General features: G+C 34.1%; 1 protein-coding gene across 32 annotated transcripts in view; it reads left to right on the top strand.

The window, feature by feature from the left end:
- TRDN (triadin) overlaps positions 1 to 12,033 on the top strand; it is a 232,834-nt gene that overhangs the window by 41,985 nt on the left and 178,816 nt on the right. For 16 of the 32 annotated variants that reach the window (XM_086876924.1, XM_086876931.1, XM_086876930.1 and 13 more), the window contains exons 3-5: positions 2,635 to 2,682; positions 9,254 to 9,391; positions 11,410 to 11,436. In XM_086876924.1, the coding sequence (XP_086733050.1) occupies positions 2,635 to 2,682; positions 9,254 to 9,391; positions 11,410 to 11,436 (213 nt within the window). The remainder of the gene's footprint in view (positions 1 to 2,634; positions 2,683 to 9,253; positions 9,392 to 11,409; positions 11,437 to 12,033) is intronic. The other 16 variants (XM_086876943.1, XM_086876942.1, XM_086876938.1 and 13 more) reach the window with 2 other exon arrangements.

Here is a 12,033-nt window from a genome sequence, read left to right as displayed (position 1 = left end):
AGGGGGACCGCGTGTCACAGGTTGCATGTGTAAAGCTTTGCTTCCTGGGTGATTATGAAATAAATGGGCAATTATGTGTCAGTTTATTCAGAAGTTAGGGCAGGGATAGAATCTGCAAATCAGCTTTAGCTTTAGCAGTGGATTTCAAGGAAAGTATGAGACAAGACTTAGATCTGTACTGAAAGTTTCACCTCTGTTCTATATACCCAGAAAAAGGAAATTAAATTTTGCAATGTTGTGCTTTAGTGCATTATGCTCATTTCTTTGAGGAATCGAATGAAAGCTTGCATTCCTACCATGCTGTATTGTACAACTCTGGACATGACTGAAATATTTCTAATGCGGTAAGAAGATGACATGCATTACAAAAACATGAGAGAAGAAACTACAAATCTCATGTAGTACACAGTGTGCTATTATGGAATAAGTAGTATGCCACATTGCAGGATCCCTTATATTTTCAATATTTTCAGAAATGAATAAAAAAATTAATTTTGGTTTTATGCATGCTTTGCAACAGTTCATTACTTCCATCCTTTGTGTTAGAAAACACACCTTTTTAACTGGCTCCATAACTCATGAATGTATTTCATGCATTTCTTGTACGCATAACTAGATTACACATTTTAATTGGTAAATGCAACTCAATAATTTAAGATTATTTTAGTCCTTTAGATTGACTGCCCATGAATCCATATTTGCTAATGGGCTAATAGAGCGTTCAAAATTCCCTGCCATCTCTGTGACCAATTACAGCTAATTAACATCCCCCTAATTTCAGATCCAGAGTGTTCAATATACAGAGTAAATTGACAGTGATTTAGCCAGTCACCTAAAGGCCAGACTAAATCAAACCTAATGAAACCTCACCAAATCTATGAAACCCAAAATTACCTACAAAATAATATAAATGAAAATATAAAAAACACACACAACACACTTAGCAGAATGAGCTTGCTATGTTGTTTTCATAAGTAAAACAACACCATGAGTACACTCTTTGTTAGAGATAATTTGTTTTGCTCACATAAAGGGGCTTTTTAGAGACCTGTAGCAAAGGCAGATCTTTTTTTTTGAGGTATGCCTTTAGGAATGAGGAGTTAACAGTATATGGAGCTCCCATACAGTCACATGCTTTCTTTAATTATATTTTTTTAATTCTTTTTTAAGTTAATGTAAAACATCTGGCCAAATGTTGTGGGGCCTCCCAGAGTAGCTTCTGAATAACACAGTCTGAAGTCACAATTTCCCTGCCTGAACTTGTGGTCATTTTTATTACTATCTTGCAGCCACAGATGGACTTTGTCTGGCCTTGGGGAGTATATAATCATTATAGGGAATATATTGTATTTCCTATAAACATACTTTTTCCCCTCTAATATCATCTCACTGTAGTCACCCAGTTGGGCTAATGTTCACTGGAAAGTTTTAAGAACTACAAAAAGAAGACTACCTGTTTTTGCTCTTGTGTTTTATGACTATATATCCACCAGCTTTAAAACTGAAAATACATTTACATTTAATCATGAAAAAGAATGCACTTCTGGATTAGTTTAAACCACCAGCAAACTTAATGGAAAAAATAAAACCTGCAAAAAAAACTTAAAAAAAACCAACCTGCAAAGCCCTAGACAAGCCTCCTACTTTAAAATTTATCAAAACAATGCTACAGTCTTCTGCAAGACATTTCTTGCTGTATTTATAAATTTCAATTCAAAGCATGATTGAACAGCTTATCTATTTCAAAGTTCTTAATGAATTTCTTAATTGAATTATATGAGGCTTCAATTAATGTACCTAAAACCTACAAAACATTTTTTCTCTTCCATGATAAAATCCATTAAAGGGATTTAAGCCCAATTCCAGTTTAAAGAAGGGTTGCTCAGATGACATCTGGTTTCTCAAGTTTCAGTCTGCAGCAGATTTCATAGCTGAGTTATAAACCCCTAGAAAATTAGTTTATACTGAAAAGAATGACAGTCTATGAACTATTGCAGTATTACAAGTGCTGCTTTCATCCCAAAAGGTCCAGTGTATAAAAGACAAATTTTGATAGATCAAACTTTGTGAGGTTATGTAGTTGAAAATATGAAATTCCAGAAACCGCTTCAATGTATAGGGAAGGATTTAAGAGGAGACTTCATGCCTAAATATTCTTCATGGGACACAAAACACAAAGCAAATTTCCAGTGCATAATGGTATCTGTGAAATTTATAATTTTAAACAAACAAACCAAACCAGTAATTCATTTCAGTAACAATTGCAGTGATGCAATTCTTTGGTTATTTTCTGTTGAAGAAATTGAAGTAACTCAACAAGAATCACCTATATATAATATATTCTTTTCAGCAATAGAATTTGTTTGTGACTTGTGAAAATACTGTGCTTTGACCACGTTTTTACCTTGCTGTGATTCACACTGTATTATCTCACACTTACAGCATATTGTTTCTCTTTTTAATAAACTCAAATTTCTGCCACAAAACAGCAGCCCCACGGAGATTAAACAACTCCAAACTTCACTCCTTAAGTGCTTCCTTTAGCCAAGAGATAGCTGAGAACATTCATTATTACTAATGGTGTTTCTTCCTTTTTTCTATTGACCTTTCTGGGGCTCATCCTGTTGCCATCAGGTATAGCCACCTATTCACAACATTGCGATGATCCCTGTTTCCCACCTGGTAAAGTCCTTCTGCCTGCAGTGTTCTGAGTATGTGTGTGGATGATAGCAGAGCATGGGCACGAGCAGAGGCCAGGGCACGGCAGCACTGCTTCTTGGCTAACCCCAACTCCGCCTGGCTGGGGCTTGCAACAGCCTACTCCTCATTTTCACATCATGCTTGAAACTGATCTGACAGCTAGGAGATGCCCCCAGCCAGGAGAGTCACAGGAAATGGTGTCAAGCTGAGGTACTAATTTTACACCTTAAACACCCTTTAAAAATGCTGTTGTACAATTATCTAACAGCTTTTTCATCTGAAGATCTGTGTTCTTAGTCAGAGAAGTGAACCCATAGAATGAAACAAAATGAAGCTTCAAATTATTTTAGATAAAATGTGTTTCAGAAAACACCACCTAATGAAGATCTGAACTATCAAATCAAAATCTTCCAGCTGATATCAAATCAAGTCATATAAACTACACTTAAAGCCCATACTAAACATACAGTCCTATCAACATGTCGGGCTATATCAAATGGACCTGAAATTACTGAGTTACTTTGTGAGTTTGTGAATTTCTTTTTAAGTTTTGGCAAGTAAATTCTAGTTATAACTGCTTCTTTGTTGACTCTCAGGTGAGGTTTCCTCTATGAATGTGTCCTCAGATAATTATCTAAGGTTGATATTAGAAAGAGACAGCTACAGGCTGTAGTCATAATATTTACAGTATACATACTTATAAAACGGAAATTACTGAGAAAGCTGACTCTGCACTTTCTTTGCCAGATAATTATATGTAATATAATTAAAAATTCAATTAGTATTTTTATACTAATAATTAGTATCTCTATAATTTTATATTACTATAAAATTATAGTAATTTTATAGTAATAATGGTACCAACCAGAGTTTTACCTGTTTATGACCTAGAGCTCTAAGCTTAATAAAAATGTTACTCTATGAAACAGAAGCGTAAGTCCTAAGGACATTTTTGTTGATAAACTGGAATGTTAATAATAGGAGACTATGTGTATATTGAGTTTAGTATTTTAGATGATACTTTTCAAAAGATCACAGAGTAGAATGAAAGAAACTTACAAATATATAAACTTTCAAATTAAAATACAGGTCTCTATATTCATAACAGAATATTTTACTAAAAATAGCATATGTTTTATTATCTCAAGCTATTGTTAGGCTTTTGTATTTTATCAAACACAACAGAAATTCTGTCTTCATCAGCTGTACCTTGTCAGTGTCAATGAATTAGTTTATATCTCATAGATCAATCTTTGCACCAGATAATTACCATCATTTTTAACTTAATTGCATTCAATTCACTGGAGTCAAAATATGTAATTGATGAAAATCCAACAATTATTAACTAATTTGCTACGATTCATTAAAAAAAAAAAAAAGCTGCCTTAACATAGGTTCAACTCTGAGTAGACATTTAACTATTTGAAAAGCTAAAAAAGATTGATAGGAAGTTACATTTCTGTCAGAGTTATTAAGACTCGAATAATGACTGAAGTGATTTGCACAGATAATCAATTAGTCACTTTTTGTTGTACACTTCACAGGAATAAATGATACAGACTATTAAACTTAACTAAATTTGCTCTGGAGGCTACAGCGAATCATACCATGTGATTACTCAATTCTTGTATCCAAAAATCACTTTTAAAGTACCCATTATCAGTCCTGATGGAAAAAAAAGGGTTTTCTGTAAAAAATAATTTGTCACATTATGAAAATTACATTCTATCTTCTTGTTAACAAGAACATACCTAATGCCAATTGCAGGACTTGAGAACTTTGCCATTGCCTGGTTTCAAGTAGCTGTGTTAAGTGTGAGTTATTAATTACCGTTAAGGTTAGAAATTTGCATTTAAAATGATTTGGAATTAAGATTGTGAGCCAGGGAGACTTCAGAAATGAATAAATTAATTGTTCAGAATTGTTGTTCTCACATTTTTAATCAAATTGCTGTTTCTGTATTAATAATGCTAGAGAACTACAAGGAATTGTAACACTAAATGTGCTGCTTCAAATTACATAGGGATTTTTAAGAAGTATTTAATACCTACAACACATCTGAAACGACTTCCTAAATAATTATTTTAAAGATATTTGCATATGTTTAGTATAGAAAATCCAAGTAATCTTCCAGATATCTCCAACAGCTAAGAAACATTCTCCAATCAAATTCAATTGAGTTGTCCTACATTAAAGTTTCTTTGTAAGTTAATATACAAATTCCTCCCATGTGATTGGAATTCTTCCTCTATCAGCTTTAACTCTTCCAAATTTCCACATTTTCCAGAAGCTTCTGTAATTCTGATGTTTCCTCCAAAAAGAAAACAACAAAACTGGTACTGTTCTCATAGTGATGAACATGCACAAAAAAAGAGGAACTTCTACTGATCTGAAAAGCATCTTTTATACTGTGCCAAGTAATAAAAGTCTTTGACAAACAAAGTGTTCTAGCAAAGCATTTTTGTGGAATCAGTGCTGCTCTGGAATGTAAGTAATTTATCAAGGAGAATAGTTGTATAGACCTGAAATTAATTATGAATGTAAAGCTACAAATCTAAGTGCTTAGTCAAAGTGTACAATAACAAGAAAGATTTAAATCTGAAACAGCATCACTAGCAGGATCCATGTCACATACCTCAGTAATATGAAAATAAGGTGACATGTCCATGCTAATTCTTCAGACTTCTTTTTTAGTCAATGGAAGGAGTGAGTATCTTTGGAAAGTAGTTCATGTAACCCTAAAACAGATTTCAGAGGAAAGAGAGACACTTGCCTTCTGAAGATCACAATATGACTTTCTGCACTGGCATTTGAGGGAGCTTAGGAACCACCAGGGATTCAGTACCCTTTTACGTATATTTCAGTAAATAGGATAATCTGAATTTAAACTGTGATTAAAGGTAATTGCCTAGTGTCAACTAAATTCTTCAATATTAATTGTATGTTTAATGTCTGAACTTAACCTTCTCAGGAACCATTTACTTCCTTTCCCCTCCTTCAACATGCATTTATTAATTGTTTACTATTTTATCTAAGACAAAAAATTGTCTCAATCCTTATCTAAAAGTAAAACAAAGGTAAAACTTCACACATCTGTATCTATCTAAGAAGTATTCTGTATAGATAAAGGCTCTTTAAAATTTAAATTCAAAGTCCTGCCCACTCTACTTCCAGAGCAATGGATTTTATAGGATGATGTATTAATCACAGCTTGGATTAATTATATTAGTCTATAATAATGTTAGTTACAGCTACAGATTAGTTAAAAATCTATATTATGCACCATATGTTATCAAAATAAATATATTGTGAGCTCACTTTTAAAATAATTAGTCTTCTAAGATTTGCTAAGAAATTACAAACTGGATAGAAGACTGATAATCCAGTTGAATATGTTGACTACAGGATGACTAAAAAAATCTCATCATGTTTTTCAACTGCTGAACATCTCTAAATTAAAAAATGCCAAGTTCAAATTTTGTTATGAAAATCTGAATTCTTTCAGCTTTGTTTTTAAAGCAAGAGTATGCAAGTCTTGTGGAAAGGGTTGTCTTTCTTTGCATGTGTGTGAGGCAAATTGAATCTTTCTCTGTATTTGTTAACACCAGAATTGTTCAATTTAGTTTGTTTTTAGTGTATTTCATTCTGCTACAGACCTCATAGCACCTGGTATCGTCAAAGTTGTAGGGAGTACTAAAAGCATAGATTTAATCAGTCGTAATTTTCACTTCAGCATTACTCTGTGAGGTGTTCTTAAGAATTCTAGAACACATCATTGCTATTAGCACTACTGTTAAAAAGTTTGGAAAACAAGTTAAACAGAAGATCTGTGCAAAAGGACATAATTTCCTATGTCTGTGCCACTTGTTTCAGATCTCAAGTGAGCTCACAGTATGTTTGAATACAAAATTTAATTTTGCAAACACCAATAAAGTGTCCTCTACGCAGCTCCAAACTGATTTTTCTAAATTTTCTACGTCAAACAGGATTTGCAACTCGGCCTGTTAGCATAGGCATGACTGAACACACAATTTTGCCTCTGGACACTTATCATTTCTAATCCCTTTTCGTAGTGTGGTATGAAGATGTTATGAATTAAAGACCAGGATATGATGTTGAAGACTGATTCATCAGCAAAGATGGCTTGCCTTGGGGTGGTTGGAATAATTTCCTCTGCTCTTGATCTTGCACTTCTCTGAGCATTTCCCTTGCCTGCCCAGGGGGGACAGCTCTGCTACCTGTGAAGCAGAAGCAGGTCTTGAACTTCTAGTTGATAGACCAGTATATTAAAATAAATTGATACCAGTTCTTGTCTAGTTTACAGCTGTACTCCCTGTGGCTGTAAAAACCTGTGGCTGTAAAAGCAGCTGAGCCCTCCCTGAGCAGCCAGTGGGTAAAAGGAGGGTGGACAGCCACACTGAAATTTGAGGCAGCTGTCCAAAGTTAAACCATCCCTGCTTGTGAATCGAAATCTTGATTTTTCTAAGACACCTCTGGCCACGTCCATTCTATCAGTCCACTTTGACTCCTTAGCACTTCTAGATTAGAAAAAAGTGCAAATGGCATCAGGGATCAGGTCACAAATTTAGTTTTTAAGAGCCTAAGTAGAGGTATTTGTTATCCTGGTTAACGCTTGAGAAGACAACTTGTGGCAAATCACTTGAAAAAATTAAATCTCTACATCTCAATGCATTAATACAATGCAAACAAATAAGTGTCATGCTAAACAAAGTAGATATTTGTTGGTTTACTGCTCAATCTTTCTGAATAAAATGGTGCGCACAGTAGTACACTAAATTAATTTCTTTGCAATTATGTCATTGCATCATGACACATCTTTAATTTATTTGATGTGTCAGATTGTTCAGCAGCATACACCTATAAAATACAATATTTACAAAATATTAACAACAATATTTCTTTTGTCTGCATTAGCAAAAGCAGGTGCAAACCAATAAGAAGTCAGCCTGGTCTCTTGTGTTTCAGAATAATTAATTAGAAATAAAATGAGCCATTTAGTAATGGATTTCTATTTAAAATAAAGCTACATCTAAGTTTCATTGCAACACTTTTATAAAATAACTGTTCATACTGCTGTCACTGATAATGTTCCTTTAAGCTGGCACCTTGCATGATTTTTAGCCTGAAAGTCCATGTGAGACTGTTTCTGATTAATGCTGATTTGGCTTGTGAGTCAGAACACTGCAATCAGAAGTAGTTCTGAAGAGACTTGTCTTTAGCCTCCTACTAAAATATTTACCTTCAGAAAGACAATGTGAAACCAAGGTATGGTTCCCACCTTGATACTGTTAAACTCAGTGTACCTATTCCTATCGAAAGTCCTAGGAGCAAAACTAGGCCAAAAGTTCAAATCACATTTATAGTCTACATTCAGTGGTTTATATTTGTAGAAAATCTTTGCACAGACAAGGCAATCACTCAGTCTGCAGTTTCAAGCACAGTGGGAAGTAACATAGGCTGAATGAGGGTTGTCCCTCCTCCTAAGCAATGTTTGGTATAAAGTTCAAGAAAATAGGAAATTGCTGTACAGAATAGTCAGAAGAAAAAGCTGTCAGAGGCTGGAACGTCCCTCTGAAGTAGTGTGTAAGGTACAGAGAAATCTGGTGAAATCCCACGTGGAGAAGCCTTTAAGGGAATACTAGTATTACCCACTGATGGCTGCACTGCCTGAGTGTGGAAACAGTGGGGAGCAGAAGTCTCACTTCCATCAGAGGTTCCAGGAAGGTGAAGGACATGAAACTGCACAGCTCCCTTGTTCCCCAATTTGCTTGTCTAAGAGGCAGTAAGACCAGAACAAGTTAAGTATGCACATGTGCACAAGTGTATTTGAAAGTAATTCTAGAAAAGTTGTGAAAGAGGAACCAGAAACACAGGAGTATGTGTTTGAAAGCAGCTGTCTCTGTGCCACTATCTGGATTTGCATCCCTGTTTAGTAAGAACTCAGGTTAATTTCAGCTTGTGTATGCACAGCTTTCTTCTTCCCATCCTGTATGTGTGGTCCACGACAATGACATGACCTGTCTTTGTAGTTAATCCAAGGCTCAGCAATTTATTCAGCCAATACTTGCGTGAAAGAAGGAGCTCAGTGGGGAGATATGACATGAGTGGGACTGAATCCTAGCTGGGCATCAAGAGGCAGGAGATCTGAGTCAGATTAAAAACTGGGCTGAAATGAAGAATTTATCTAAAATTAAGAATATTAGAAAGATATCTATACTTATATTTTTCCCAAGCAAGCCTCAGAAGGAGAGCCAGAGCTTGGAGTACAACATCAGACCAAATTAAACAGTGTCCTTAATCACTCTGCGAAGAGCAAGCACAGTAAGATACAGTTTATACCAGTCTTCCACAGGAAGGAGAGCTGTCCTCAAATGCTTGCATAATAAAAAATTAACATTCACAATCCTTGTATCTGCTAAAAGAGGTAGTATAATTAGTCCTGTATAAAATGAAGATTAACTTTTATTACTGAAGCAGTTGTTTGGTTTGGGTTCGTTTTTCAAATCGCTTTTGTTTTAAACTCTGCACTCAGGAAGATCTGTTCACAAGCTCAGCACAGAACCACTGAGAATCATTCATGAGACACTGGAAGAATCTTCTGATTGGATTTATGGCTTTTTTTCTTTACTGTCTGACATCGTATGGAGTGATGATGATGACAGTGATGAAGGTATTTGTAATGTAAAGACTTCTGTAACCGCTCTAACTGCTGTTTTACACGCATTAAAATGGCTTACTCAGCTTTTAACCTCACAGACAAGAAGGTCAAACAAAAGGAAAATGAACACTGTTGCTAATAAAGCATCCAGCGGCTACTCCAGTCAGTAAATTGGTCTCTTCGTTAGCTTTCATCTCATGTTTAATGTACTATTACAGAAAAACTCTCGGAATTAAATATTACCATTAGTACATCTTGAAGAGAAGAGCACTAATTTATATACAACTTCAAAGCTACAGCCAAAATATGCATCAGGATATTGCTTCAGAGAATGGAAATAACTATTTTCTTTTAATCCAAGAATCTAAAGAACCCTGGAAAATATGCAAGATACTTCAAGAAATTTAGAACATTTTTTAATTTGACATAATGATAACGGGCAATATATTGAAAAGAAAAAAAATATATGACATTTCAACTGAACTTACAGGACTTTGGATGGTGTATTGCAAAAAATTCAGTTTACTAGAAATTATAGTTCTGCCGTTACAGTACCATTCTTCATCTGAGATAATCAGATAAATGAAAGCAAATTACTAATATTTTGATTACTCTCCTTCTGTTAATAAAAAACAAAAGACAAAAACAAACAAAAAAATGAACTCTAGTTCCCCAGTATGAGCAGAGATTGCTCACAGTCAGTAGTGGATCATCATGTCACATCATATTGGTCATTCTGACAAGCGATAAGTGTAGGAGTGACATCTTCATTTCACGGTAGTTTATTTTATATTCCATTTGGCTACACCAGAATATAATTAAAAAGCGACATGTACTGAAACTGACTTCTACTCATTTGTTCAGAAACCTGAGCGATATTACAAAGTGTTTACCTTTTAAATATGTGAGAATATATATCAATATATATAAAAAGCATGAGCTTTTTATATAACACTGTATCTGAATGCTAATAGATAGGCTGCTTCGTGTGAGTCTGTGAATTGGGCATCCTAGTCTGAGATATGATTTATAACTAGCAGAAATCCAGCCTCTCCAAAGGTTGACAAACAGAAAAGATGAAATATAGAGAGCTTGCTAAAATTTGATCAGTGTGCATTTTTAGCATTTCATAGCTCCCAAAGCATGTGCAAACTTCCAAACACTCGAGTGTCTAGGAGTTAATGGCAGTAGGAAAAGTCATAAAATACCTGAGAGAAAAAAAGCAAGATCTGATGTTCACTAGATTTGGAAACCTTAACTCTGGCAGTATTTCACCCAAGTGGAATTTCTTCATCAACCAGGAGTGTGAATAGGCAGTAAGGCATCTTACTGTAGTATATCACATAAATTAAGTGCTTTGAGCACCCTGCCGACTCTGTGCTGTAGTCAGAGCAGCTGAGGCTGCACACTAGCCAGTCATTCAGGATCACTTCTTCAAATTCTGTGCCCTACATGGAGGTGCAATAACATATTGCCACGATCAAGTACTTATAGTTAAAGTAAAATGGATTATTTTTTGCCTTGAGTTTAACTGGAAGCATTGCTAGATTTACAATCTTGCTAAATTTCATATATACTTTATTTGGAATTTAAAAAGATCCAATGAGCCTTTCCTTAAAAAGTGGAAACATGCATAAAGTAAAGCAAATTTTTAATTGTAGTCACAGCTTAATTTTCAGAAGCACAGATAGAGATTTGGATATTTCTTAGCTACTGCTAAGTAACTAATTTATCTTCCCAAAGCTCTATGTCAAGATAGATTTTTTTTATGAAAAATCAAAAATCTCAGAATAGGTACTTGTCATTTAGCATATAAAGAAGAAAAATTATTTTTTGAAAAAAATGAGCCAACATGAAAAACATGAGTTGCTTTTTTGGTGCTTTTTTGGTTTTATGTTTGTTTTGTGGTTTTTTTTACTTGTTTGTTTTGTTTGTTTGATTTTGGTTTTTAGTTTTTGATTTGGTTTGGTTTTGGTTTTGTTTTTTTTAAAAATCTTTTCTCTGATATCTGTTTTTTTCTCTTGGTTTAGGTGAAGTGGAACCTTCCCTGAAAAAAGGTTGGTCAGTTGTTTAATAATAGAGGGAAAATATTTTGTAATCATTTTAAGAATTAACTGTGTATCTGTGGTATGAATTCTATCAATAGTTACATGTCAGTCTACTAACCTTTTTAGTTGTGCTTTAACAAATTCATTAATGCAAAACACAAATAATAATATTTTCTGAGCTTTTTACTGGTCTGTAAGAATTCCTGACTATTTCATTATTACTGAGAAAATCTGAAATTTTTTTATATAAAAATAGAATTATAGAAATATTATTTATATCCTTGTCATGCTTTCTGGGACTTCTGTTAATGCCAAGGAGTTATATGTATGTCTGGACAGAAATAAAGTTCAGGAATAATAATATGGAAAGTATATTTAGTCAGAAATAATGATGAGGTACTGTCAAGTATTTTACCTGAAGCCAGCAGAGACCCTTAAAGAAAGGACTGCATCATAATCTTCTGAAAAAATTATTTAGGTATCATTGAATTTTTAAAACAGACAAGTTAAGGAAATAGGATTCATGTTATAATCTTTACAGATATTGAAATAGTTTTTCTGAAACATAAAACTTATATTCAACTTCTATTAAATCAAAATGCAAAT

Source organism: Cyanistes caeruleus, chromosome 2 (assembly GCF_971803275.1).
Source record: "Cyanistes caeruleus chromosome 2, bCyaCae1.hap1.1, whole genome shotgun sequence".
Lineage (NCBI taxonomy): Eukaryota > Metazoa > Chordata > Aves > Passeriformes > Paridae > Cyanistes > Cyanistes caeruleus.
Note: the sequence above shows the minus strand (reverse complement) of the source record. Positions and strands in the feature narration are given on the sequence as shown.